The sequence below is a fragment of the Psammomys obesus genome, unplaced genomic scaffold (assembly GCF_907164565.1).
Source record: "Psammomys obesus unplaced genomic scaffold, mPsaObe1.curated_primary_1811, whole genome shotgun sequence".
Taxonomy (NCBI): domain Eukaryota; kingdom Metazoa; phylum Chordata; class Mammalia; order Rodentia; family Muridae; genus Psammomys; species Psammomys obesus.
In genome coordinates, this window is record NW_026585698.1 from 1,301,306 (window position 1) to 1,328,716 (window position 27,411).

Consider the following 27,411-nt stretch of genomic DNA (forward strand, 5'->3'; position numbering starts at 1 on the left):
CAGAGTGCGCCTGCGCGGGTGGGCGGGGCGGGGGCAGGGTGCAAGGCGAGTCCACCTCGTTAAAGGCTCGGCGCGGGCGACCGGCGGGTGAGCTCGCGGTGCGCAGGCGCGGGTTTTCTCCTGTGTCTCCGCGGCTCCACATCTGCGCTGCGTGCTTGAGCGGCGGCGGCGGCGGCGCATCACCGACACCATGAGCGGCTTCACCAGCGAGGAGCGCGCTGCGCCCTTCACCCTCGAGTACCGCGTCTTCCTCAGTGAGTGGCGGTGGCGCGCGGCCCGGCCCCCCATTCATTCCAGACTTCTCGGAACGAGCGGGCGGGCGGGCGCGTCCCCTTTCCTCGGGCGGGCGGGCTGGCGGGCCGCGGGGCCGCCGAGGGCCGCCATCCCAGTGCCCCCCGCGAGCGCTCCCTCCACACATCGAACTTGGGCCACGTGGGAAAGGAAACCCCTGAGTCACCCTCAGAGGTGCCCGGAGGCGATGCAGTCCCCGTAAGAGGATTGTCCTCAGAGCCTCGCCGGCGGGAGGGCTGCGGTTTCCTCACGACCTTAATTCGGCTCCGAGCGGGAGCGTCCTCTCCCCGGTGTTGTAGAGATGGGAAACCGAGGCCCAGGTCTTGCCGGCTGTAGCCTCGCGCGCGGCGAGCCTGCTCGGAAACGGAAAGCGCTGCCGCCCCAGGCAGACAGGTGACGGCCAGCTGAGGAGCTGGAGTGAGGAGAGCCAGGTTCTTAACCCGGGTGCAGGGACCGGAGTCCGGGCGTACTAGTTACCCCCGCCTCTCGCCCCCGCCCTGCACTCCTAAAGGTGGAGTCGCTCTGCCTCCCACGTCGCGCCACCTTCTTCCTAGTAGATACTGGAAAGCTACCTGGGGTTTTTCTTAGCCCGGTCCCCAGCTGCTAGGTGTGCGTTTATGGTGCTGACGGAGGCTTTCCATACTGTCAGCAAAGGCCCTGCCAGCTTGTGAACCTCTTTATGCTTATTCGGAAGGGCTGGACAAGGGTATCTAAGGAAAGGGTGATAGACACATTCCTAGAAGAACGAACACAGTGCCTAGCAATTCTAAGTCTGATTTGGAGAGAAAAGGACACTGAACTCCTAAGCTTAGACATCTAATCAAGATTAAACTACCATCGGAAATCCAGGAAGGGTGGGCCTCTTTTCAGTTAACTGCAGAATTAAACAGTGAGGGCAGTATGTTGGAATGTTGGTCTGGAAATAGTGTTGGGTCCAGAATTTGTCAGTGTCCTTTAGGGTGACCTGGATCACTGGGAATTATCTTCAAGCTATATGTGTAGAACAAATACACTGTTTTTAATTTAGATAATGTATTGGCCGTGAGTACGTGGTGGTTGGTGGAGAACTACACCAGAGTTTATCAAGTGGGCTGTCTGGAACTGAAATACTAATAATTTAGTACCACTATGTAATTGAACTAGTCCTCGTTCTTTGGGCTTCTTAAAAATGATAAGTTTCTTAGTACTTTTCCTCTGCCCCCCTCCCTTTTTGAGGGTGGTCATGGGGTGGGGCCACAGAGTTTTCCTGTTTAGCCCAACCTGGTCTCAAACTTGAGATCCTCCTGCTTCTGCTTCAACCTCCCAAGTACTAGGCCCAGGCACCACACCTGACAACATCCATTCTTAATAGAAATATTTTTCCTTTTCTTAATAATGTTACACTTTTCCAGTCTTTTTAAAACAGATAAAAGTCCAGTCTGAGGTGAGAACAGCTATGCTACAGCCCTACACAGAATGATACACTTAAAACATTATGAAACTGCTGGGCAATGGTGGTGTACACTTTTAATCCCAGAATTCCTGAAGGCAGTTTCAGTGGATCTCTTAGTTTGAGACCAGCATGATCTACAGAGAGAGTTCCAGAACAGCCAGGACTAAACAGAGAAATGCTTTAACCCCAGAATGCTGGGATTAATGCCCTGCACCAGCACACCCCACTTTATTTTTTTTTTAAGTCAGGGGCTTAAGGAGCCCATGCTGACCTCAAAGTCATTATACGGCCAAAGGATGACCTTGAATTCCTGATCCTCCTGCTTCTGCCTCTCCAAAGCTCAGATCATAGGCATGTGCCACCAAATTGGGCTAAAATTACTTTTCAGGTATGATAGTTTTAGAATATAGAACTTGTGAAGATGCCATTGTGACTAAATCATTCTTAAGGAAAGTAACATTGAAGCAGGTCTGAAGTGTCACTTAAAACAGCATGAATTTCTAAGGTAATAAGTTGGTTGGTCTGTTTCCTTTCCTGCAGATATTTCACCAAAGTTCTGTTAACAGTTAACTGTAATAAGATCAGCCAAAAGCAATTAGATGATCTTTTGTATAGTAAGCCCTGCAAGGTTGGAGGTGGGAGGAATACAATTAAGCCCTAGCTTTCATAATAGGAAGTAGTACCTCCTGTAAACAGAAAGAGCATATAGGATGAAAACCTGATCCTGCAGAGGGGTTAGGGATTGCAAAATATGCTCTAGCTGTTTTGAAGCAGAGTCTCTGTAGCCTTGGCTGGTAGAGAACAGCTTGCTATGTAGACCAAGTTGATTTCAAAGTCACAGAGCTCCTTCTATCCGCCTTCTGGATGCTGTTTTTGTTTTGTTTGAAATTTTTGAGACAGGATCTCATGTAGCCTATCCTTACTATGTGAACAAGCATGACCTTGAACTCCCGATCTTCCCAATTGCTGGGTTTACAGGCATACAGCTACCAAGCTGAGCTGGAGAGTTGTTTTCTCTGTTTGTTTGTTTGTTTTTTTTTTCCCTCTCCTTCAGTATGAGGAGGATTGACCACAAGCGAGGCAATTGTTTTACCACTGACCTGTAGCCTCAGCCCCTTGGTTTTATGGTATAGGAATAAAATCTTTCTGTGAGAAAGTGGTATTTCATGCATTGGGAAATGTAACCCGTCATAACAGCTTTTCTTATTTATTTTGCAGAAAATGAGAAAGGACAGTATATTTCTCCATTTCATGATATTCCAATTTATGCAGATAAGGTAAGAATATCTGTCATTCAAATATGGTCTTTCTCTAGCTGGAGTTCTTTCCCTCTTGAGCCAGGGCATCTTTACATATTCCTGGCTGTCCTGTTAACGTTATACATCCCACAAGCCTTGAACTCAAAGATCTGCCTTTCTCTGCCTCCAAGTGCTGGGATTAAAGGTATGCCACGGTGGCTGGCAAACATGGTCTCTTCACTTCAGTTAGATTCTTAGTTGTATATAATGAATTTTCTTACATCTCAATAAACTTAAAATGCCTCGTGTGCTGTCAGCTAAATTTGAGTAAATAAGTCAGTATTGAACCAGATCATTGGATTAAAGAAGCAGCTGTAAATTGGGGAAGGAATAGAAGCATAAGTTTTTAAGCTCCCTGCGTTGTAGTTGTCACTGGTATGTGTGTTTGAACTGAAGCCTTTCTATTCATTAATAGTTTAAAATAAACCAGGTAGCACAGCATTTTGATTGTGGGATGTTTATTAAACAGTAAAAGTAAACTCAGTGAGTACAAGAAAACTCAGTACTTTTAGTAGGTTAGTGAGTTTGCAAACAGTGTTAAGAAAGGTAAATACAGAGAGCTCTGAAAAAAATGTCTGTTCTTTATGCCCCAGTGAGCTGCAGAAATCTAACTTAGCACAGACTGGTGTGGTTTACCACAAATTGGTAAGAATCCTTACTTTCCTAGGAAAAGTCTGCAGCTTTATATACATATTTATTGCCCTTGGTGGTACATTACCAATTTTTCTTTTCAGTGCTAAGCGTCATATATAAGCCTCATACCTATTGAACAAATTCTTTTTTGCTTGCCTTTATTCCCAGTCCACATTTTCAGTTTTTGCTGGCCACAGTGGTTCATGCCTATAATCTCAGCCTGACACAGGATGATTGCCTCTATTCTAGACCAACCGGGGTCAGTTAAAAACCCCACAGGTTTTCTCTTTATATTGCAGTGAGAGAAGTTTTTATTGCAGAGGAACTTGACACATGAGAATGCTCTGGTTGCTTTTACATCTTGCAGCTTTTTCTTTAGTATGTTTGATTCACACTAAAGTGAAAGCTTTTTGAATTGTAAAAGTTGCACAGGCTGTTGAACTTCATTTTATTTATTTGTTTTTTTATTTATTGGGGGCAGTGGTGTGTATGTGTGTAGATCAGAAGACAACATGCAGGAGCTGGTTCTTCTCCCATGTTGGTTTCGAGACTCAAACCCAGGTTGTCAGACTTGATGACCAGCACCTTTGCCCACTTGGTCTTCTCTTGGGCCCTCATTGATACACAAACTATGTGGGTTCTGGAGTAGCCCATAATAACATGTGGAGTAATATTGTCAGGTCAAAATCTTCACCTCATGCTCATAGCATTACTGTTCTCTTAGCTAGAAACAGATCTGTAGGGCTGGTGAGATAGGTAAAAAAAACCACTTGCCCTGGAAGGAGAGAACTGACTTCTGACCTCTATACATGTCTATACGTGTGTGTGTGTGTGTGTGTGTGTGTGTGTGTGTGTGTACGCATGTACGTGTGTACACACGAGCACACATGCTTTTGTGTGCATGCACTAGCGACACACATCATGTACACACAATAACTTTAAAGTTAGAGAGATAAATGGATATATACATTAATTTGTATTTCTACTAGGAAGTATGCTCTAGTTCTGGTGACTAGGAAGTTCTGGACTCTAGGAAGAAATCCAGTTTGTAGGTAGCTTCAGAGGATCCTGTCTGACTCATCCCTCACTTTGGCGGCTGTGGAGCAAATAGAGCCAATTATGTACTGCAGTTACAGGAAGGACCTCTAATTGGATTTGCCCTCCTATGGGAGCCTCATAGCTGTATTTACTCAAGTTCTCTCATCTGTTACTTATGGTTTCCTGAAAGTTGGTATGACTTGCTGAGTCTTCCTATTGAACTGTCTTGTTTGGTTGGCTTGAATTATCTATGTATGGTTTAATGGTATGCACACTACATTGCAGTGTGCCTCACAGTACCTCAGGACATTCTGAGTGATGAAGATGTAGGAAACAGGGAGTTGGGGTTTCCTGACAGAATGTCCCATTGCACATGGGTGTGCCAAGGAGGGAAGTCTCTTGATACAGAGCTGGGTTTCTATGTTCACAAGTAGTTGGGCAGTGTTTTAGCCAAGGGTTACCATAGTTGAGGTATAGCAGTTTCAAGACTCTTCAAAATAGGAAATGAAGATGACATTTTGAATCCTGTAAAGCATCGTTTCTCAGACAGTGAAATATAACTCTATAACTGTTGTGTCTGATGTAATCCCCCTTTTCCCCCAGGCAGGGTTTCACTATGTAGCCCTGGATGTCCTATAGACCAGGCTGGCCTTGAACTCGGAGATCTTCCTGCCTGTGCCTCCCAAGTGCTGGGATTAAAAGTGTGTACCACCATCACCCCAGTGTATTTCTTAAGATCTTTTTTTATAAGAGTATAGACTCTGTGACAACTGGATTTCACCAGTGTTCAGAATATAAGAATCTTCCAGTTTTGGATTACTGCCCAAGAAGGCAGAAAATGTTCTTTTGTTTTTTAAGGAGATTATTTCATTGAGGGTGTCTATGACAGATCTTATTTTGGATTACAACAAAAAACAACCTGACCTGTTACAGAAGAGTATAATTTTTTTGTTTTTTAGCTTTAAAAATTTTTTTGTGTGCGTGTGCATGTGGACTGCCACATGCACAGGTGGCAGTCCAAGAACAACTTTGTGGTGTTAGTTCTCTCCTTCCACCCTTGTATGGGTTCCAGGGGTCCAACTCAGGATGCCAGCTTGTGCAGTAAGTGCCCTTAGCTGATGCGGCACCCCATTGTCTCTTTCTGACCCCCAAATTCTAAGCGTACGTGAGTCTGTCTTTGTATGTGGCTGTAGGTTGTGAGGGTGTGCCATTAACAAATAAGAGGATACTTTTAATGACTCAGTGCCTCCATAGAAAAATGTCCGAGGACTTAGAGATTTTATTCCACATCAGAACCTTTCAGTCTGGACAATATTGAGTTTAGTTTTTGTATTGGTTAATCAATCCAGCTAGATCAGGAAATTCTTGTGAATCAGGTATCCTGTTTGGATTCTGTCCAAATTTCGTAGACAGTAATAAAGGGAAAGGCAGGGACTTACTGGGTTTTTTGTTGTTAATTACAGAAAAAAAATTTGTGTGTGTGTGTTTGTCAGATCTACTTTGGGTTCAAATATAAAAGCAGTTGTCACTAAGAGCATCAGATATAATAGAAAACAAACTCCGAACAATGTAAAACTCAACCTAGTATAAACAATATGGAACATTGGGTAGATAAAGATCAGTTTGATTCTGGTTTTGGTTTTGGTTTTGAATTTTATTTCCTCTTGTTACTGAGAGTTGAACATGTGTTATATTGTGATGGGCACATACTCTACCATTAAGTGATATCTGCAGCTTTCCTTTTATTTTTGAGACATGATCTTATTAAGCAAATTAAGTAACATTAACTAATTTTGTAATGAGGGGCAGACTTTTATTTCACCATCTTCTGACAAAGCCTCAAGTAGCTAGGCTTAGAAGCAATTTGATAAGGCCTAGTGAAAGTTGACCTTAAACTACTGGTACCCTTGGTTTAGGTCCCTGGGTTTCTATTTACCCCCACCAGGATTATAGGCATATGCCACACCCAGCCAAGGTCCAAACCTTAAAATCAAGTTGGCTATCATGACTTGATACTGTAATTTTAGAAGTTTGGGGTTTCTCTGGGTTGTGTCTTTAGTGCTTGTGTTAAATACTAGTATACAGACTGTACTTCTCTGTTTTCCAGGCTCCTCGTGGGGCATGTATCAATATGGAGCTGTCTCTTTCCTTCTGTTGAAAAAAGAAAAGTTAAGCTTTTAATCAGATGGACTGATGCTTAAATGCTTAGGCATTATAAATCATAGGCAAGTTTGACAACTGAAAACACAAAGTCTTGCTAGATTTCTAAAGAAGAGAAAATAGAAGCTATGGTTAGAATCTCTAAATGCAATCATCCTGCGGCATTTCTGGAGCTGAGACAGAGCTTGTTCTTAGCGCTGCGGATGAAGCTGTTTCTTCCCTATACTACTATCTCTGACTACAGGATTGAGTTTGACTGGCCTAAGTGAAAACTTGAATCACAAGACAAAGGCATCTGGCCTCCCTAAACTGAACACTCAAAAGAGTCTCAGATTTCAGAGCATTTTGAATTACTGGGTTAGACATGTTCACCCAGTAAAGCCTATGCAAATATATCAAAGTCTAAAACTGAAGTCTGAAACATTTATGGTCCTGACCATTTTTATGATTACTTATGTAAGTTTGTGTCTGAAGGAAATGTCCACACTGAGGTGCAAGTGAACAGGTCAGAAGACAGTTTGTAGGAGCCAGTTTTTTTTTTTTTTTTTCCCACGATGTGGTTCCAAGAATTGAACTTAAGTTGTCATACTTGCTGGAAAGTACTTTTATCTAATGAGCCATCTCACCAGTCCTGATCCAAACATTACTGGAAATTTGCTGTGTGTATTTAGTTTGGGGGTGTGTGTGTGTGTGTGTGTGTGTGTGTTTTAATTCTCTGACTCTTAACACAATTTGTTGAGCAACAGTCTTCTGGTTGGTATATATCAATCACATTTTATTTGGTTGAATTACATTTTTTTAAAACAAGTCTAGCTGGGCATAGTGGTGCATGCCTGTAATCCCAGCACTCAGGAAGGCAGAGACAGGAAGATCTCTGAGTTTGAGGTTAGCCTGGTCTCAAGTGAGACCAGGATAGCCAAGGCTACACAGAGAAACCCTGTCTGGAACAAAAATTAAAAAGAAAAAAGAAAACAAGTCTATTTAGTACTCAGCAAAACTAGCAGCAGGTGTGGCAGTCACCCAAGAATCACCTACTCTAACTCTAAACTGCAATTCCAGATGAGTAAGAGATACTACAATGTCAGCCTTGGCCATGATATTTTCTTAGGTATACTCTGTCACTTAATCAACAAAATATTTTTTTGAAATTATTTTTTTATTTTAATTTTTAAAAATGTATGTGAGTGTTTGCCTGCATGTATGTCTGTGCACTGTGTGTGTGCCTGATGCCTGCCTGGAGGTCAGAAGATCCCCTGAGACTGGAGTTACAGATGGTTGTGAGCCATCATGTGGGTGCTAGGGCATCTAACCTAGGTTCTTTGGAAGAGTGGCCAGTGCTTTTACGGAGCTCTGTTTCTAGTCTTCTATTTACTTTTAATGACTTAGGGCATATCCTTCTATAACATAATCTCAGAGACTGAAGAGTAAGGTGCAGACCTTTAATCATGGCACTTAGGGAAAGAGGTAGGTGGATTGCTGTGAGTTCGAGGCCAGGCAAGTCCAGGACAGCCAAGGCTACACAGAGAAACCCTGTCTTGAAAAACCAAAACCAAAACCAAACCAAACCAACCAGCCAACCACCCCCCCCCAAAAAAAAAAAAAAAAAAAAAAACCTTGTCAGTAAGGGAAAGTATTTCCAGAAAAGGTGAAGTCTGCTTCCTTTTAAAAAATGCCATTAGCAGGCTGAGTGTACTGGCTCATTCCTGTAATACCCGCACTTGGGAGGCTGAGATTGAGTGTAAAGCTGGGACTACATAGCAAAACCCATTCTTAAATCAAGACAAGTGCTGTTATTGGGCAGGAGCATTTTCTGATCTGATAAAGCTGTCAGGCTTTGGAAGTGAGGAGGGGCAGTATTTATTTTTGAGGCAGGGTCTCATGTAGTCCATGCTGCCCTTGAATTTGCTCAATAGCCGAGGATGACCTCCGCTGCCTCTGCTTCCTGGGTGCTTACTGCTGCTGCCTTGATTTTTCTCCTTTTAGTCTTTCTTTCATGTTGCAACAGCGCCACCTTGTGAACCTTTGGGCTATTGGTGCTGGAAATTTAAACCCTTGGCTTTATTTCCTTTTTTGCTTTCTTTTTTGCAGCTGTCTTTTTATGCTCTAAAATGTCATCAAACTCATGATTCTCCTGTTCCTACCTCCCTACATTTGTGCTGGGGTTACAAATGTGTGCCACACTTGGCTGAAAGTTAAGCTTTTTATTAAAGAGCAATTGCAGATTGATTTGTGCACTTGTAAAAGCTTTAAACTGAAACACTTTGTGTGAAGTCTTACTTTCTGATAGAAATCACAATTTGGACAACTTGATACTCAGTTTCAGTTAAAGAGCCTTTGTCAAGTCCATATTTGACTTAAAAATGTATGCATGTAAGCTGTTGGCATCTAGGGATTTTTCCTTGTGAATGTAGGAATCCAGTTAAGATGTATTTACTCTAGAACCCCTCCCTCCACACACAGCAGTCAAAATATCAGAATGTAGTCCTATCATTAATGTCAAGCTTTTATTTCTTTTTGAAGGACTTTGGAAAATAGCTAAGTCTGAAGAACCATATCAGTAATCCAGCTGAATAATGTTGACACTGAACCTGGTTTGGGATTTGTCTTGTAGAGACTATGAAAAGAGTTGCTCTGAAACCTCCTCTGAGTAATTTATTCTAGAACACTGCAGGGAATGGCAGCAGCCTTGGATGTGACTTTAACACAGCCTTTTCCAGAGAGAAATGTTTTCACAATTGTTTAAAAACTATCCCCTCCTTTATGGAAATGTTCTTTTGAGAAACTCCCAAATAGTTTATTAGGGAAAATTTAAAACAGGAAAGAAAGTCCAAAGATTTACATATAGTGCACCTGCTACCTTGATTCTACCATAATATGTTTCTGTGTTTGCTGTCTTCACCTACCTGTCTCTGCATCTTGTTGACACTTCATTAACTTCAATTGTCTAGTAGAGTTAATAGTTTAACTTCGGAAGAAATAGAGTACAGAGCACTGAAATAAGAAGGAATGAGTTCTGCTTGTCTCACCTTCTCTGTTTTTTCAGGATGTATTCCACATGGTGGTTGAGGTTCCACGCTGGTCAAATGCAAAAATGGAGGTAAGAGAAATCCAGACATGGCATATTAGTTATCTCTAAAAGATTTATTTTTATTTAATTTGTGTGTATCTGTTTGTGCGTGTGCCACGTGTGATGAGGTACCTGCGGAGGCCTCTAGGGGGTAGGATCTGCTGCCCAGTTACAGGCAGTGGTGAACTGCCCAGAATGAACTTCTTTCCATCCTATTGCTTCAGCTTGGGACTTCGGGCATGTGTGTCCACACCCAGCTATCTCCTCCTTAGCATCTCAGCAGGAAGGGCTCACTGGACTTTTGTTTCTTTCTGATGGCAAGTGACATGGCTGCCTTTCCTTATTGATACTTACTTTATATCACTTGGGTTTTTGTTGTTGTTTCTTGAGACAGGGTCTCTCTATGTAGGTCTAGCTATTTTAGAAACTCACTACCTTACAGGATCTTCCTGTTCTGCCTCCTGATAGGTAGGATTAATTTTAGGCATTTACTACCAAGCCTAGCTCCCTTAGATTTTCTTATTTTTTTAAAATAGTAACCACACTTGCTCTCGGATATTTGAGTAATTTTAAATAGAAAGGAAAACTGAAGTTGGATATTTATTTTGTAGTTTTCCTAAAACTCTTGTTGTTTTTTTAAATTACAATTATTTATTTTTAATAGTTTATAAAGTTTACTTTGTATATGTGTGTGGGTATTCATATACCACTGCACACATGTGGAGGACAGAGGACACTTGTAGCTGTTGGCCTGCGGATCAAGCTCAAGTAGTCAGGCTTGGTGGCAAGTGGCTTTACCTGCTTAGCCATTTTGCTGGTTCTTTTTCTGTGACACTGGTATTTATTCCAACTCATATTAGTTCTTGCTTTCTGGAATTAGTAAATGTTCTTTTTCTCTTCTTGAGTATAGTTATACATAAGCAAGCTTTTATAATAGCCGATTGTGGAACCCTTAGTTCAGTTATCAGCATGTTAGAAATGAAATAAATCCTGAAAGTGGAATGAGGGGACATACATATGTAATTTGTTTCCTCAAATACTTCTTCCAGTAGTATTGTACAACCATTTAACATTTATTTCAGATTGCTACAAAGGACCCTTTAAATCCAATTAAGCAAGATGTGAAAAAAGGAAAACTCCGTTATGTTGCAAATTTGTTCCCGTATAAAGGATATATCTGGAACTACGGTGCCATCCCTCAGGTATGCCTCTTAAAAATTTACTGAAAGTGTACCTTTTTAGCTTAATAAAAATTAATTTACTTTTGATCAAAAGCTTAAATGCAGACATCATAGAGCAGAAAGGCATTGGGTAGGATAATTTTGTTTTAAACAATTTTGTTGTGGGGTTTGCTTAAATCCAACAGAACTCAAACACCAGGTCAATGCAGATAACAAAAAATTATTGTAATTACAAAAAATTAGTGCTGCTGCTACTGATCAATTAGGGTGGCAGAACAGACTCGGGAGCTCAAATTTGACCCTAGACGGATGTTATACAGCATATTTGAAGGATGAAACCATCAAGTGTTCAATCATATTTTGACATGAGGGGGTTGAGCAAGGGAGTTTCCGATCAGTCAGGATAGGAGTAGGTTCCTAGGCCTGGGAACATCAACTTAGTTTGACCCTGCTAGCAAGGTGAAATGGCTGGACTCAGACAACTGTTTCCTTACAACAGAAGCTGTTCAGCTATTGAGAAGTCCCCAGCTCCCCTAGGACCTTGAACTTAGTTTCTTCCTATGATGAAATAGAGTCTGAAAACGATACGGTAGTACTTAGAACAAGTTTCTTTTGCTTGTTACCGACAGTTTTAATGCCTCATTGAATATTTTATTTCCAAGGTTAACTAAAAGGAATTTGTTTATGTTTAAACTCAGATATTTTTGAAATGTTTCTTTTTCTATGGACTCACTGTAAACTCCCTACTGTATACATTCTTTAGAGATTTAGTAGCAAGTCTTGTGAGAGTGTGCATTAGTGGTTTAAAGCCTTGTTTTCTAGCCAGGCTTGGTGGCACACTCCTGTAATCCTAGTCTGTGGGGTATTTTTTAAAAACTTTTTATTTACATTTTTTTTTTTAAATATCTCTTTCTCCCTACTCCACCCCAATCCCTTCCAACACCCCAACAGCAGGTAGGAAAGAGAGAGTTAGGAGGAGAGGGGATGCAGTTTTCTTAGCTGTTTCCTGCTGGTTAGCGTTCTAGGGCTCCTTGGAGCCAGTCCAATCTTAATTTCAGGAGATCTCCAACTTCTTGTGTCACTGCATCAACAGCAACAGGAGCTGCAAGGTGGGAGCAGCAGCAGCCTTGTTCTTTCTTGTAGCTCCTCCTCACTCTCTGGACTCTGGCATTCTCTCTCCAGAGGCCTGGGATTTAAACTATCTGCAGCTGGCAAAGAGCTTGTCTCAGAGCCAGCATGAGACAAATAGTTTGCTGCTGTGGACTATCTGAATCAGTCCCACATCCCACACCTGGGATTAAAACAAAACTATGTTTATATCCACAACATTAGTCTGCAGGATTTGCCAATAGTCTGAGCAAACTCTGGTCTACATAGCCAGTTCTTGGGCAACCACAGATACATAGTGAGAGCTTGTCTCTGAAAAACAGCTACAGCCAGAGAGATGACTCAGCAGTTAAGGCACTTACAGAAGCTTAGCAACCTGAGTTTGATCCCAGGTCCCAGGGCAGAAGAAGAGAACTTATTCCAGATTGTCTTCTGACCTTCATATGTGTGCCATGGCACATATGTCCACACACACTAACACATACATGAAAATACAATTTTTAAGTGGAGTTAAACAACAAAAGCTTTGATTTCTAGCCAGGTATCATATACACCTGCAATCTCAGCATACCAGAGGCTGAAGCAAGATTTAAAGGCCACCAGACTGTGGTGCTACACAGACTGGTCTCCCTTTGCTTCTCTGAGACATATATCAGACCTGACCTGGACAGTTGTTTTGAAGAACAGAGCCCCTGTGCACTCTCACTGCCATTTACATGTAAGATCTTGTTCTTGAGGTCAGATTCTTTGCGGCAAGATAAATGTTGAGCTTCATTTTTCTTAAACAGCCATCCTTTTCTTTCTATCCCCAGCACATAGTAGGATCTTTTAAAATGTATACATGAAGAGTCATTAGATTTCAGGTGTTATCCCAGCACTCAGAGACAGAGCTAGGCGGATATCTGAATTCAGGAGCAGCCTGCGGCTACACAGAGAAACCCTGCCTCAAAAAAATAAAAAAGTAAAAATGACTAGTATCTGTTATTAGTAAAGGACATACATTTGATCCTGTGACACTTAACACTTGTACAATTTTTCTTGTGGGTAATGTTTTGTTCCTTATTCATCATTAGGTGAAATATTAAGTCATTGTGAAACTCTGTAAGTTATTAAAATATAGGTCAAGCTCATCAAGTTTGTTGGAGAATCAATCACCGAGTGATTTGTCTGTTGCAATTACAGCACTTTATTTTGCGCGTCAATTGATTTGGTGTTTAGCTTTGAAGTGTGGTCCCTGTGGGGAAACAGTGCTGAGCAGCTTCTTCTAGGGGCTGACTTTTACCTTCTTAGTGTTGGCACAGTCTTCCTTTATCCCCTTTCACTTTGATCTCTTTCCTCCAGCTGAATAGGGAAGCAAATTCAAGTCATAAATGTATTCTGATTAGGAATAAAAGAACCTAACAACAGCTGCCGTTTAAGCCAACACCCGCAGCACACATTGGTTCTTTGTGAGATGTTCTGTGGTGCCTCTGGCCTGCAATTTAGCAAAGAGAGAAAGCCAGTAATTTAAGCTTTTCAGCCTTGGCTCCTAGGCAGTAATGATGCTTTCAACATCAGAGGGTACCATTTCCATTCGAGGCTTACTGCCTCCTCATCTGTGTTATAGAAATGTTTTGTGAAGAGACTCCAGCTGATAGATATGGTAAGTACTGAGAACTGTTACTCAACATGCTTTTCTTTTTCAGTGCTGGAGCTCAGATCCACTTGTGCGTGCTAGGCAAGTGCTTTCCTACTGAGAATGGCATGTCCTGCCCTTAGTGTTTTTGAAGGGGTCTTGCTGGGTAGCTCAGCAAGATCTCTATGGTCTGGAACTTGAGAACTTGAGATCCTCATGCCTCATTTCCAAGTGCTGAGATTGCAGTCATGCACCATCATGCCTTGACTTGTTTGTTTGAAGTAGGATCATTTTCTAATTTTTTTTTTTTTTTGAGTTGTTGCCACACACTCTCGCTGTGTGGCCTTGGCTAGCTTAGAACTCATAGAGATCTGCCTGCTTCTGGCTCTCCACATCAAAGGCATTCTCTGTTTTGAAGTTTAAATTTAGCTTACCATTATATGAATAATAGAAGCTCCAACCTTTAATTAAAATTCTTCTGTATAGTCAAAAGTTCTTAAATGGAAATTGTAAAGGTTTCATTTGTTTCCTTCTTTCCTTCCTTCCTTCCTTCCTCTCTCTCTCTCTCTCCCTCTCTCTCTCAGACAGACTCTCTCTCTGTTTTGGAACTCATTCTGTAGACCAGGCTGACCTTGAACGCAGCAATCCAACTACCTCTGCCTTCCCCATGCTGCCATTAAAGGTGTGCGCCACCACACCCATTTTTCAAAATAGCTGATTTATTTTTTTGCAGCGAGACTGGTGGGATGTTGCTGGTTAGTGTCAATCAATTCTACTTGGTCAGGTCAGCGGAGTGTATCAGAATGCTGTGCTCTAACCCTCACTTTGTTTTAGACATGGGAAGATCCAGGACACAGTGACAAACACACTGGCTGTTGTGGTGACAATGATCCAATTGATGTTTGTGAAATTGGAAGCAAGGTAATGAAATCAAATTTTTCTTCTGTGATATTAAAATGAAATTAATGAATCATATCAAAGTTTATTCTTTGAAATTTATTGTGAATAAAATGTGAGCATTAGTGAAATAGTGAGGCCTTGATGAAGGTTTGGGATGATCAGTGAATGACTCCAGCCAAATAACCACTGACGACAGAGGTTTGGGTAGGGATTCTCTGTCTAGTGGGCTGCTCTTCTACAATTCTACAATTCAAGATCTCAAGCTCAGCAAAGCAGTAAACAACCCCAATCAATGTTGTTGCTACATTTTTGAGTCAGAATTTCTGTCTGTTACGGTTCTGGGGATTAAACTCAAGAGCCTCAGCATGCTGGGCAAGTGGAGAATTTAAAGGCAGATGACTAGCTTAATTCAGTGGCTTCTGTAAAAGATAAAGCATATTAAATAAAGGTTGTACCTAAAACAAATTATAGAGGCCTTGTTTAGCACACTCAGAGACAGCATAATAATGGATCAGTGCCCTGAACAGTGCTGCTGTTTTCTGATGGTTCATATGGGATAAAGGTCTGCAACCAGAGAAATGGCTCAGTAGTTGAGAGCACTTGCTGCTCCTGTGGAGGACCTATGTTCACTTCCTGTCACCCACATAGCAGTTCACAACTGTCTGTAACTTCAGGTCTAAAGGATCTGACTTCCTCTTTTGGCCTCTGCAGTCATAGGGCACACATGTAGTACATATACATATATGCAGGCAAAACACACACATAAAAATAAATAAGTATTTAATTTTAAATTTTTTTTAGAGAATACAGAGCAGAATGTAGTGGTACATGCCTTTAATCCAGCACTTGGGAGGCAGAGGCGGGTAGATCTCTGAGTTCGAGGCCAGCCTGGCCAACAGAAGAGTTCCAGGACAGCCAGGAACACAGAGAAACCCTGTCTTGAAAGAAAAAAGAAGAAAAGAACTGACTCTACAGAGTTGTTGTCTAGTGACCTCCACATGCATGCAATGCAATTGTATGAGTATAAACTTCTACCTCCATCACACATAATATATATTATATTTATATGTAATATATATGGCATATATTATATATGACACATATACTATATATAACATATATAATTTTATATATTGTTTTGAGACAGATTTCACTGTGTAGTCAGGGCTGTCTCTCCTTGAACTCACAGAAATCCTACCTCTCCTTCCTGAATGCTAGGTTAAAGGTGTGTGCCACTATGCTTGGCAATAAAAAGTAATTTTTTAAAAAAAAAAACAAAAGATGTTAAAAAAGACAACTTGATTCAAGTCAAGTTAGTATGCAGAAACATTTTTTGACATCTTTTTATTATCATCAAAATAAAACCTCCAGGTTTCATTCTGTAGTATTTTTTTTTTTTTTTTTTTTTTTTTTTTTTTTTTTTTTTTTTTTTTTTGTTCTGACTCTGGCTGTTTCTCAGGTGTGTGCAAGAGGTGAAATAATCAGAGTGAAAGTTCTGGGCATACTGGCTATGATCGATGAAGGCGAAACTGACTGGAAAGTCATTGCCATTAATGTGGACGATCCAGATGCTGCCAATTACAACGGTAAGGACATCTGAATGAGTGTCAGTGTAAAGCCATCCAGCCTTGTTGTTATTGTTGTTGAGACTGGGTCTTTCTCTGTAGCCTTGCTGACCTGGAACTTCTTATGTTGACCAGGCTGGCTTTGAGTTTATAGAGATCCGATTGTTTCTACCCTCCAGTTGCTGGGTAAAGGTAGTACCAGTTATGATGCTTTAAAAAAGCAATCAATGCCAGTTGGTGGTGGCACACTCCATTAATCTTAGCCTTCTGGGGGCAGAGGTAGGTGGATTGCTGTGAGTTGCAGGACAGCCAGGGCTGCACAGAGAAACACTGTCTTAAAAAAAAACCAACCAAACAAAGAAAGAAAAAGGTAATGAATGATGAGCATCCATCAAAGGAGCACATGAAATTTTGGATTGTAACCCAGAACAGATAAATACCTGTGAGACCACATAAATAAATGAACAAATAAGCAACTGAGGAAAATCTCAGTTTTTAGTAATTCCTCTTGCATGTGGAGTAGGTATTTTGTGATTTAGAATTTCTATAATATCAAGTAGTCCATTTGACTTCAAAATGTAACTCATTGGTTAGGCAACTAGCTCAGTGGCAAGTGCTTGCCCAGCTTGTAAAACGTCCTAGGTTTGATCCCAGTACTGCAAAATAAGCCAATTAATTAATTATTGTTATTATTTTGTTGTTTTTGAGGCAGGTTTTCACTGTGTAGTCCATGCTGGCTTTGAACTCACAGAGCTTCACCTCCCTCCCTAGTTGACTGCCACTCATGGTTTGTTTTTTGTGACAGGTTTCTCTGGGTAGCTGTGGCTGTAATTAATTAGAATATAGTAATCCATAAATGGATGTCAGTTGAGTCTTGTGTAATTGGAATGTGAGCCTCTGATATATAGCCTCAATTTGCCTTTTTAATATCTCATACCCTTCGTATAGAAATTTTGCTACCTGTCAAACTGGTTTGATTATATAACCCCATTCATTTATCTTCCTGGATCTAATAGCAGTTAGTCATACTTGATCCATTTTCTCTAGTTCTTAATGTCAAATCTATTCAAAGATACTGGCTGATTTTCTTTTAATTTTTAAGTGTTCTATTCTCAGCTCTATTATTATCTTGGGCTTCTTTATAATTTTCCCATATCTATATCAATGTAAACACTTGATATTTTTGTTGAATGCCTAAATAATTACGTGTGCATTATGTGGTGGGTTTATTTTCTCTCCTTAGATATTTCTGATGTTGAACGCCTGAAACCCGGCTACTTAGAAGCTACTGTTGACTGGTTTAGAAGGTATAAGGTTCCTGATGGAAAACCAGAAAATGAGTTTGCATTCAATGCAGAATTTAAAGACAAGGTAATGTATATCTTTCCAAACTAGCTTTGGAGCATTTATACTGAGACTTACAATTTAACTATGTTGTTCTCATCTGAAAATTCATGAAAGTAGGGGCCAGGGATACCTCTGGTAGAGTCCTTGCCTAGTATGCATAAGTATCTGGGCTCAACCTCTGGTACCAGCCCCAAAATTACTCATGAAAGAAAATTCTAAAGATAATCTTGGTCTTTTATTTATATAAAATAAACATATCTTCTCTTTTTAACAAAACTTCCTTTGGCTAAGTCATTTCCTGACTCAAAAAAGATAGTATCAAGTTTTGGGGAAATGTAAGTGATGAGAAAAGACCTTTTTTACCATCCTAATGCCTTTCTTCAAATTACAGGACTTTGCAATTGACATTATCAAAAGCACTCATGATTATTGGAAAGCATTGGTGACTAAGAAAACAGATGGGAAAGGAATTAGTTGGTGAGTGTTAACTCTTTTTTTTTCTGTGCCTTTAATACACAGTGGTCCAGTTTATACCAAACATGTTGATAATGTGTTGATAATGTTACCAATGGTCAGGTTTAAACAGGTAGATGCATACAGATTTGATAAAATAGCAAAGTGAGTCTGTTCACAGTGGAGCTATGGTACAGATTAGAAAGGGACACACTGTTTTGATAGATTAGGTCATATATTTTCTTTTCCTGTTGGTCACATTCCTTTCCATAATCATATGCATATCTAATTAATCATAGTCATAAGATGCTAAATAGGTGGTTCTCCATAAAAGGTTGATAGAGGACACAATTTTGCCTTCCTTCCCATGCATCCAAAACCAGTTCAGGCCAAATTGTTTTTTCGTATGTATGTATGTATGTATGTATGTATGTATGTTACATATCTATCTATCTATCTATCTATCTATCTATCTATCTATCTATCTATCTATCTATCTATCGTGTATGCAGTGTTCTGCCTGTGTGTACATCTGCATGCCAGAAGAGGGCACCAGATCTCATTATAGATGGTTATGAGCCACCATGTAGGTGCTGTGAATTGAACTCAGGACCTCTGGAAGAGCAGCGAGTGCTCTTAACCTCTGAGCCATCTCTCCAGTCCCCGCTTTTCCATTCTTAATACAGGATATATTGGGAATAGACTTGAACACAGACTTTCTATTTAGTGCTTGTTAGTGGCAGAGAAAGTAGACTACACAGCTCTCAAACGTAAGGTAGTTAGGTTGCCAATGCAGTATTAGCTAGGGGGCTGTATGTAGCCCAAACCAGATAGACTGTCAGGTATACTAAATTACTTCCATACTTGCCTGCCTCAGTAAGACATTGTACTTTGAGATTTACTTAGAAAACACTAGAGCAGTTAGATGATTCAGTTGGGCAAAGTACTTTCTGCACAAGCCTGACGAGCAGAGTTCCACCCTGAGAACTCAGTTTTCCTCTGACCTCTATGTGTGCCATAGCATGTGCATTTCCATATATGTATGTATATCACACACACAGAGAATGATAAATTAAAATAAGAAAAAAAGCTAGGTATGGTAATACAGGCCTTTATTCCAATACTCAAGAGGCTGAGGCAGGTAGATCTATGTGAGTTTGAGGTAGTTGGTATACATAGCAAGCCCCAGGCCAACCCACGTTACATAGTGAAGCCCTGTCTCAACAAATAAATAAATAAAATATTGATTTTGCTAGTTTCTATTTAAGTTAATACATCTGCAACTTAAAACTGCCCATAAGATCCTCTTTAAGGGGCCTGCAGAGAGGGATCAGTGTTCACTTGGTGCTCTTCAAGTTTGGACCCAGGGACTTCAGGTGGCTCACAACTGTCTAACTCCAGTTCCAGAGGATCCTATACTTCTGGCCTCCTCAGGCACCTGACCTCATATGCATATACCCACATGCAGAAACACATATCCACACATAAAATAGTAATAATGAGTCTTTCTACAGTCCTATAAACAAATACAAACTAAATTCTTATGGGTGCTAGTGAGGTCCAAACGTGAGAACTTCTAGCATCAGGGTGCATTAGATAAAGGTGTGCGTGTGTGCATTGTTATTTTCAGGTATGAATATGTATTGTGTGAGCCTGGTTGATGTAGTCTGGTAGCTTCTCTTCAGATTGCCTGGAGGACAATCAGCAGTGCTTCATGCAGACTTTTTGAAAAAAAAAGTTCCAAAGAAACAAAAGGTGTCTTAGGAGAACAATGGAACCCGTGTGTCTGAAGGATGCAGTGGCTAGTGTCCTCTCCACCATGATTCTTTCAGTTGGGAAAACAGCATTTATCAGTGGCTGTGGCTTCATTTCTCAGGAAGCATGATTGGCTTCATTCCAGTCATGTTTCATTCATCTCTCTGTGGACAAGTAATCTGATGAGTTCCCGAACTCTTTGGGGATCGATATTTCTTAACATGTACTAACTGCCACAAATAAAGCAGTCTTTGCTATACCAGTGTCTCATGCTCACTGAAGTTACTCCCACTCATAGTAATAGTGTTACTTGAGCAATTAATACTTGCCAAGCATGAAACAGAGGAGGTTGAGCCTAACCAGAGTCACTCCTGAATAACTATTAGTGCCTTATCTTGAAAATACCTGGGTTCTGGTCCCAATACTGGAGAGAGAAAAAAAAAAGCAAAAACAAAATATGGGTCTCAAGATAGCTCATTAGATAAAGGCACTTGCTGTAAAGAGTAACTCCCATAAATTATCCTCTAACCTCTATACACTGTGATACGTGTGTGCAAATACACATATATACACACAAAATAGGTAAATATTTTTTAAAGGATTTAAAGGCCATAATTAGTCATAATTCATAAATATGTCTTAATCACAACAAGGGACACATGACCAAGGCAATTCTTATAATTATAAAAGGAAGTATTTAACTGGGGCTTGCTTACAGTTGCAGAGGTTTAGGCCATCATCACCATGGCAGCACACATGGCATTGTGCTACATCCTGATCCATGGGCCAAGAGAAAGAACTGGGCCTAGCATAGGCATTTGAAACCTCAAATGCTTACCCACTGACACACTTTCCCCAACAAGGCCACACCTACTTAAATAAGCCACACCTCCTGATCCTTCTCAAATATTGCCACTCCCTGATTACTAAGCATTCAAATATATGCTCCTATGGGGGCTTAAAAAAAATGGACTAACTAAATAGTCAATGTAGGAAAGATAGGAAGAATTTAGTTGCTAGAAGATAGACAAACTTAATCATAATTTAAAATTGAGCTTTGAAGCTGAGCGTTGGTACAGTGCTTGCCTGGCTTGTACAAAGCCCTGAATTCCACTCCCAATGTTGCATAAGCAAGTTATGATAGTGTGTGCTTATAATTCAATTATAATAAAGCAATTAAATAATTGCTTATAATAAAGCAATTAAAAGTATCTGAAGTTCAAGGTCATTCTTACCTTTATAACCAGTTTGAGGCCAGCTTGGGCTATAACAGACCCCTGCCTCAAAATAAATAAGTAAATAAATAAATACAATTTTAAAGGGATTGGAGTTAGTGCTAGTTGACTATTTTCCTAACATATGCAGGAGAAAAAAAGCTGCACACAAATAAGTAAATAAAAAATTATAAACTTTTCTCTCCTTTTTTCAAGACAGGGTTTCTTTGTGTATCTCTGGCTATCCTGGAACTTGCTCTGTAGACCAGACTGCCCTTGAATTCACAGGGGTCCTCCTGTGTCTGCCTCCTGAGTACTAGGTAGTAAGCATTTGCCTGTTATATTGTATAACATTCCAGATATATCTAGTAATCCGTTTTGTGGATAAACCAATTTTCATCATTCCTATTGTTATTTATTTTGATTGCTTCCAACCTTTCACTGTTATTAACGGTGAATGTCTTTGTAGGGTCTTAAGTACTCTGTTAAAGTCTCTGAATTTTTTGAAGTTTTTAGATATAGTCTCCTGAAGTATTTTTCCTTCTATTAGGATTATTTGTTTTACATATTTGACCAACACTGATGGGAACAGGTTTTTTTTTTTTATTAGCTTCATGTTTTTCATAATTGGAAAAGATTTGTTTCATATTTTAATTTGTATTTCTCAGCTATTTTAGTGAGTACTACAAAGGATTTGATCTCAGATTCTTAAGTTTAAACTTATTAAGAGATGTGAAATAAGTCAACCACAAGAACACTTGTACCTTGCCAAAATAAGTAACTAAAATAGGTGACAAAGCTTCAACAAAACCACATTTAAATGCTATCTGCTCTAGGCACAGTGATATGTACTGTTACAAAGGTCATCTGGTCTACCATCAACAACTTTGTTTTTACAATTATGAGAAGACTTTATTGTTCTTTTGGGTTCTGATAATATTCTTTTCATTCAATAGCATGAACACCACAGTGTCAGAGAGCCCCTTCAAGTGTGATCCTGATGCTGCCAAAGCCATTGTGGATGCTGTACGTAATGCTTTTGCTTTGAAAAATGACTGGGTGGTTGAAAGATAGGGTGCTCCGTGGGATGAAATATTTGTTGCAACAAGTATTTGAGCATCTTTTCATGTGCATATTATTGTGTGGTATCTTCAGGTCAGAACTCTGAATGCAGACAAATAGACATTTGAGGGGAAAGCTGAAGAATGGTTCTGTCAACCCTAAGTTGGACAGATAGCAAAGTAAAAACCAGAGTCATTGCAGAATGTATTACTTATCAAACCATCTTCAATAAAAGACCAAATAGAAGTTAGTTGTCTTGTTTGGAACTAAGACCAAGTAAACACACTTTCAGGAGTCATTGAAGGAATGATGTATAGTATAGAACTTTCTCAAGAGAAGTACACCATTGCCTAGAGCAGTACCTTGCTTTTATGGGATTTTGTTTTGTTTTGATTTTTTGAGACACAGTCTCTCTGGGTGGCAGTTCTACCTGGCTTTGATTGATAGAGCTTTGCCTTCCTCTGCTTACTGAGTGCTGGCACTAATGGTGTGCATGTGCCAGCATGCTTGGCCTTTGTGCTCTTTTTAATACCCTGATTTGGACTTCGCAAAATACTGAACCTAGAGCATTTAAAAATTATTTTCATTTATGGGGCCAGATGAGACGGCTCAATGGTTAAGACTACTTGCTGCTTTTGTAGAGGACACAGGTTCTGTTCCCAGCACCCAAATAGTGCTTATAACCACCTGTGACTCTAGTTTCAGGGAGATCCAACCTGGGCACTTGCATCCGAGTGGTGCACAGATATGCACACAGGCAAAACACTTATAGTCATAAAATAATAATAAATCCTCTTTTTTTCTTTCTTTTTTTTTTTTTTAAACAAAAAATATTTTCATTTATGTCATCAAAACTGGCAAATAAGCTGGGCGTGGTGGCACACACCTCTAATTCCAGCATTCAGGGAGGCAGAGCCAGGTGGATCACTGTGAGTGCACAGCCAGCCTGGTCTCCAAAGTAAGGCCAGGACAGCAAGGGCTACACAGAGAAACCATATCTCCGGAAAAAAAAGAAACAGAGACAGAGAGAGAGGTCTGGAGAAATGGCTAATCAGTTAAGAGTACTTCTTGGTCTTTTAGACGAACAGAGTGTTCAATTCCTAGTGTCCTTGTGGCGGTTTACAACCATCCATTATTCTAGTTCCAGGGGATCAACTCCCTCTTTCAATTTCTGTGACCACCATAAATGTGTGTGGTGTGTGTGTGTGTGTGTATGTATGTATATATATATACATACATACACACACACACACATATATATACATATAAGCAAGATACCCATACACATACAATTAAGTAACTTTTTGTTTGGTTTTTGAAATTAAGTAACTGTTTGTTTGTTTGTTTGTTTGTTTCAGCAGCAGTTCTCAGCTTATTTCACAATTTTAGAGCATTAGGTCAAGATCCCCTTGAAGGTTGAATGGCAGACAATTTGCATATCAGATATTTACATTACAGTTCACAACAGTAGCAAAATCAACATTATGAGGTAGCATAAAGTCATTTTATGGTAGAGGGCCAATACAACATGAAGAACTGTTAGAGTGCCAGCGTTAGGAATGTTGAGAACCACTGATCATGGAATGCTCTTAAGCATTGGGTCATCCTCCAGCTGGGTGTTTTTTTGTTTTTTTTTTTATTCTTTATTAATTACACTTTATTCAGTTTGTGTCCCCCCTGTGGTTTCCTCCCTCCTCCCGTCCCAATCCCTCCCTTCTTCCACCCTCTGCATGCATGCCCCTCCCCAAGTCCACTGATAGGGAAGGTCTTCTTTTCCTTCCTTCTGATCCTAGTGAATTAGTAACTTTTAAAAAATAATTGAAAGAGACTTATACATACTGACCTCTTAGCAGATTACACCCTGCATTGTTCCTGTACAGCCTAAAGATGGGACAGTCTCCTGTTCACATTGTTTCCCAATTTTGTCAGTATGTATTTAGCTTTCCCTCTTGGGGTTAGGACTAAATTTTAATATTTCAATGTTTGATTTTAGTTGCCACCACCATGTGAAGCTGCCTGCTCACTACCAACAGATGGTAATGTACTGAATATACTACAGTCATATTAGACTTATATGTCTGTATGAAAATTATATGTATTTTTTTTACTTAAAAATAGTTATATATAGTATTAGGCATAATAAGTTGTTTTTATGTATGTTTATAATGTGGAAATCAAGTTGGGAAATCTATCACCTCACATACTTAATTGTGGGCAAATATTTACAATCTACAGTTATAGCCATTTTTGTAATATATAATGGAACCAGGAGTATAGACTAATGTAGAGTGTGTGCTTTCTGTGCTAGAGGACCTTTGTTCATTCCCCAGCAGCAGGAAGAAGAGATTCATAGGCAGGCAGTGTGTTATTAGCACATTCACACTCATTAAATAAGTGCATAAAGCTCACTGAAGTTGACCGTGTGTCCTTTGTTCAGCATCTGGTTCCCCTTCCCATCCAGCTGCCCTGCCCTCAGGCCCTGGCAACTACTGTCCACACATAGCTTCAGTCATGCTGCTTGTCTTCTTGTGCCTGTCTTTATTTCACTTGGCAGAATATGCTAAAAGTCGCAGTGCATATGTGAAGAATGGGAAACTGAATGCCGTCTTTCCTTTTTTCTTTCTTTGCTGTAGAAGATGAAAAATTGAGTGTTGGGCTAAATGATGATTAATATTAGCCCTAAGATTATTACGGTAGTATTATCTAATCTGCTATCACAAATAACAAGGCACAGACACCTGTTAGATTTTATAATTGCCTTATTTATCTTGGGGCAGGCAGATACTTCACCCACACTGTCTCAATAAACTCACCATTCACCTCCCAGCCCCCATCCAGTGCCATCTGCCTTAACTATCCTCATCTGGACTACCTTCCATCCATAATCTTATAAATAATTGCTTGTATTTTCATCTTGGTGTTTTTTCAATCCACAACATCCTCGGAGTCCTTCCTCTTTGCCCATGTGGTTCCTTTTCCACCTAATGCATCATGGCGTCCTCCTTTCTTCTTGCCCCTCTTTCCAATGATTTTCCTGTCCTCTAAAGCCCGGGAACCTTAGCCACCCGTACCCCATTCTGCCCTGCCCAGGGATAGGCCATTTAACCAGCCAATCAGGTAGGTTTACACAACAAGGATAGGTGTACCCAGAGCCAGTAGCACACATCAGACCAACTTCCAACATTCCCTTTTTTAGGGCACTTTCTATGGCTGTGGCCCCTCAAATTCCATGTGGACATTGTGGAAGGACCCAACATGGCCTGTGTTCTACCTTCTTATCCAGACATAGCCTGCTTCGTTCAGAAAAATAGCTCTATCCCCTCTTTAGAGCTAAGAAAGTTCTGTGACAGGTGTGGTAATGCATACCTGTAATCCCAGCATTCTGGAAGCTGAGGTTAGAAGATCAGAGACTGCAGGCCTGTCTGGATTACATAAAATGACCCTGTCTGAAAAAAACAAAAGAAAGAAAAAGGAATCTCTAAATTTCTTCTGGTGAGCAAAGGACTCTGCCACTTAAAAACCAAGCTGCCATGGTGTTGCTCACCTTTAATCCCTAGTGCCCAAGAGATTGGGGATAACCTGGGCTCCATAATGAGCTGAGACCTCGTCTCAAAACAGAAAGAGAGGGAGAGAAAGAAGGGGTAAGGAAAGAGTGAGAAAGCCCCAGTGTAAACTCTGTGTTAAGTACCCTCTTTGACTATAGCTTTGCATGCATGTTATAGAAGTCATCTGTTGAAGCCAGGCATAGCAGTCTAGTGTGCCTTGGTAGGCAAGCATTCTCCTGCTGAGTTACACCCCCAGCTTACTCTTTGTTATATGTTGATAATTTGGGTTTTTAACAGAGATTCTAATTTGATTTTCTTTTTTTCTGGATACAGTGGATAAATGGTTCCATCACCAGAAAAACTAAGTCCTCTGGAATACAAGCTGATACTGCTGCATCCTGTTCACCTGGAAGCATTAGACACAAAAGTGTAGTGGCTTTTCAAAGCTTTAAGTTTCTGTAACTTACCTAATGAAGCAGATTCTGCTGTGACTGATCCAGTATGTGCAGAAGGCTAGCCATCCAGACACATCACATCCAGCCAAGATAGCTTTTTAGCTCTCGAAGCCATGGTGTCGTTTAAGTCATTTGTGCGTAGGTGTGCAAGGTGAACACCGATTGGATGTATATGTTTATTGTGTTAGGAAATAAAATTATTTTGCTGAAACTTGGTTTAGGATGCTTTTTTAATCTGAACCCAAAATTGCCACACTGGTGTGAGTGCTGTAAGTGTTTGTTTCCTAGCAGTAGTCTTAGAATTCAGTTTTATATTCTTAGATAGAAATTGCACAGTGGTGCACACCTAAAATCCTCTTACTCAAGAGGCAGAGTTCGGCCAGACTTTTTAGTTCAAGGCCAGCCTAATCTACATTGCAAGTTCTGGGCCAACCTGAGCAACATTTTGAGTACCTTTTTAAAAAAACAAGTTATTTGTTTTTAGGAATCTGAAAATGGAATCTTTTGTGTGTTTAGAAGTCTTGTTCCATGTCTAGTTCCCAGAAACCCATCTAAAGCAAAAAGTTTTAAATTACTATTTTATCAGCAAACCAAACTTTTATTGAAGGCTGAAGTAAACATGTTTACATCCTTAATGAACTGAACTTGTAAGTCATTTGCATTGCACCGAAGTTACTAGCCAGAACAATTTTAGGTTAGTACATGGCCTTTGGAGCTAGAAAGTCCTGTGCTTGCATCTAGGCCCATCTTACCAATTCTGTATTCAGGCAAGATACAAACCACCAAACTTGGTTTCCATTCTATAAAAATGTCAGGTAATAACTTACAGTAAACATTCTTATTTATTGAATCTGAACATTATTATGTCTGTGTGTGTGTGAGCCCAGGTGCTGTTGGAGGCCAGAGGTTTAGTAACATGTGGAGCTGGAGTTACAGGTAGTTGTGAGCTGAACTCCAGTCCTTTGTAAGAGTAGGCAGAACACTCCTCACTACTAAGCCCAGCTGTCTCTAGTCTACCTTATCTTTTAAGGCAAGCTCTCAGTGAATCTGGAGCTTGTGGATTTGGCCGAATTGGCTGGCCAACAAGCCCTGTCAAGCCAAGCTTAGCTGGACTCATTGCTTCTGGCCTGAGATGAGAAATGATCAGACATAATACCTTATCAGTGGCAGTTAGGAAATAGAGGCACGATGGGGCTGGGTCCAAGGTACTTATCTTATGGTGTACTTCCCCATTTCCTACATCACCATCCCAATAGTGCCCTCACAGGAATCCGTTCAGGAATTAACCTTGCT

General features: G+C 40.3%; 1 protein-coding gene across 1 annotated transcript; it reads left to right on the forward strand.

The window, feature by feature from the left end:
• The first annotated feature begins 74 nt into the window (after window positions 1–74).
• Window positions 75–26,329, forward strand: Ppa1 (inorganic pyrophosphatase 1). Its single transcript, XM_055598877.1, has 11 exons — window positions 75–254; window positions 2,942–3,000; window positions 9,896–9,949; window positions 11,002–11,121; window positions 14,657–14,743; window positions 16,182–16,308; window positions 17,531–17,658; window positions 18,026–18,111; window positions 22,013–22,082; window positions 24,112–24,154; window positions 25,997–26,329. Exons 1-11 carry the CDS (start codon window positions 191–193, stop codon window positions 26,026–26,028), a joined length of 870 nt encoding a protein of 289 aa, XP_055454852.1. The 5' UTR covers window positions 75–190; the 3' UTR covers window positions 26,029–26,329.
• Window positions 26,330–27,411: the final 1,082 nt, after the last annotated feature.

What these genes read in the sequence shown, in the direction of transcription:
- Ppa1 (XM_055598877.1), top strand. Translation starts at nt 191, where the DNA reads ATGAGCGGCTTCACCAGCGAGGAGCGCGCTGCGCCCTTCACCCTCGAG. An exon ending in CGAGTACCGCGTCTTCCTCA is followed by an intron (nt 255 to 2,941) that starts GTGAGTGGCGGT and finishes TTTATTTTGCAG; the next exon opens with AAAATGAGAAAGGACAGTAT. An exon ending in ACTACGGTGCCATCCCTCAG is followed by an intron (nt 11,122 to 14,656) that starts GTATGCCTCTTA and finishes ACTTTGTTTTAG; the next exon opens with ACATGGGAAGATCCAGGACA.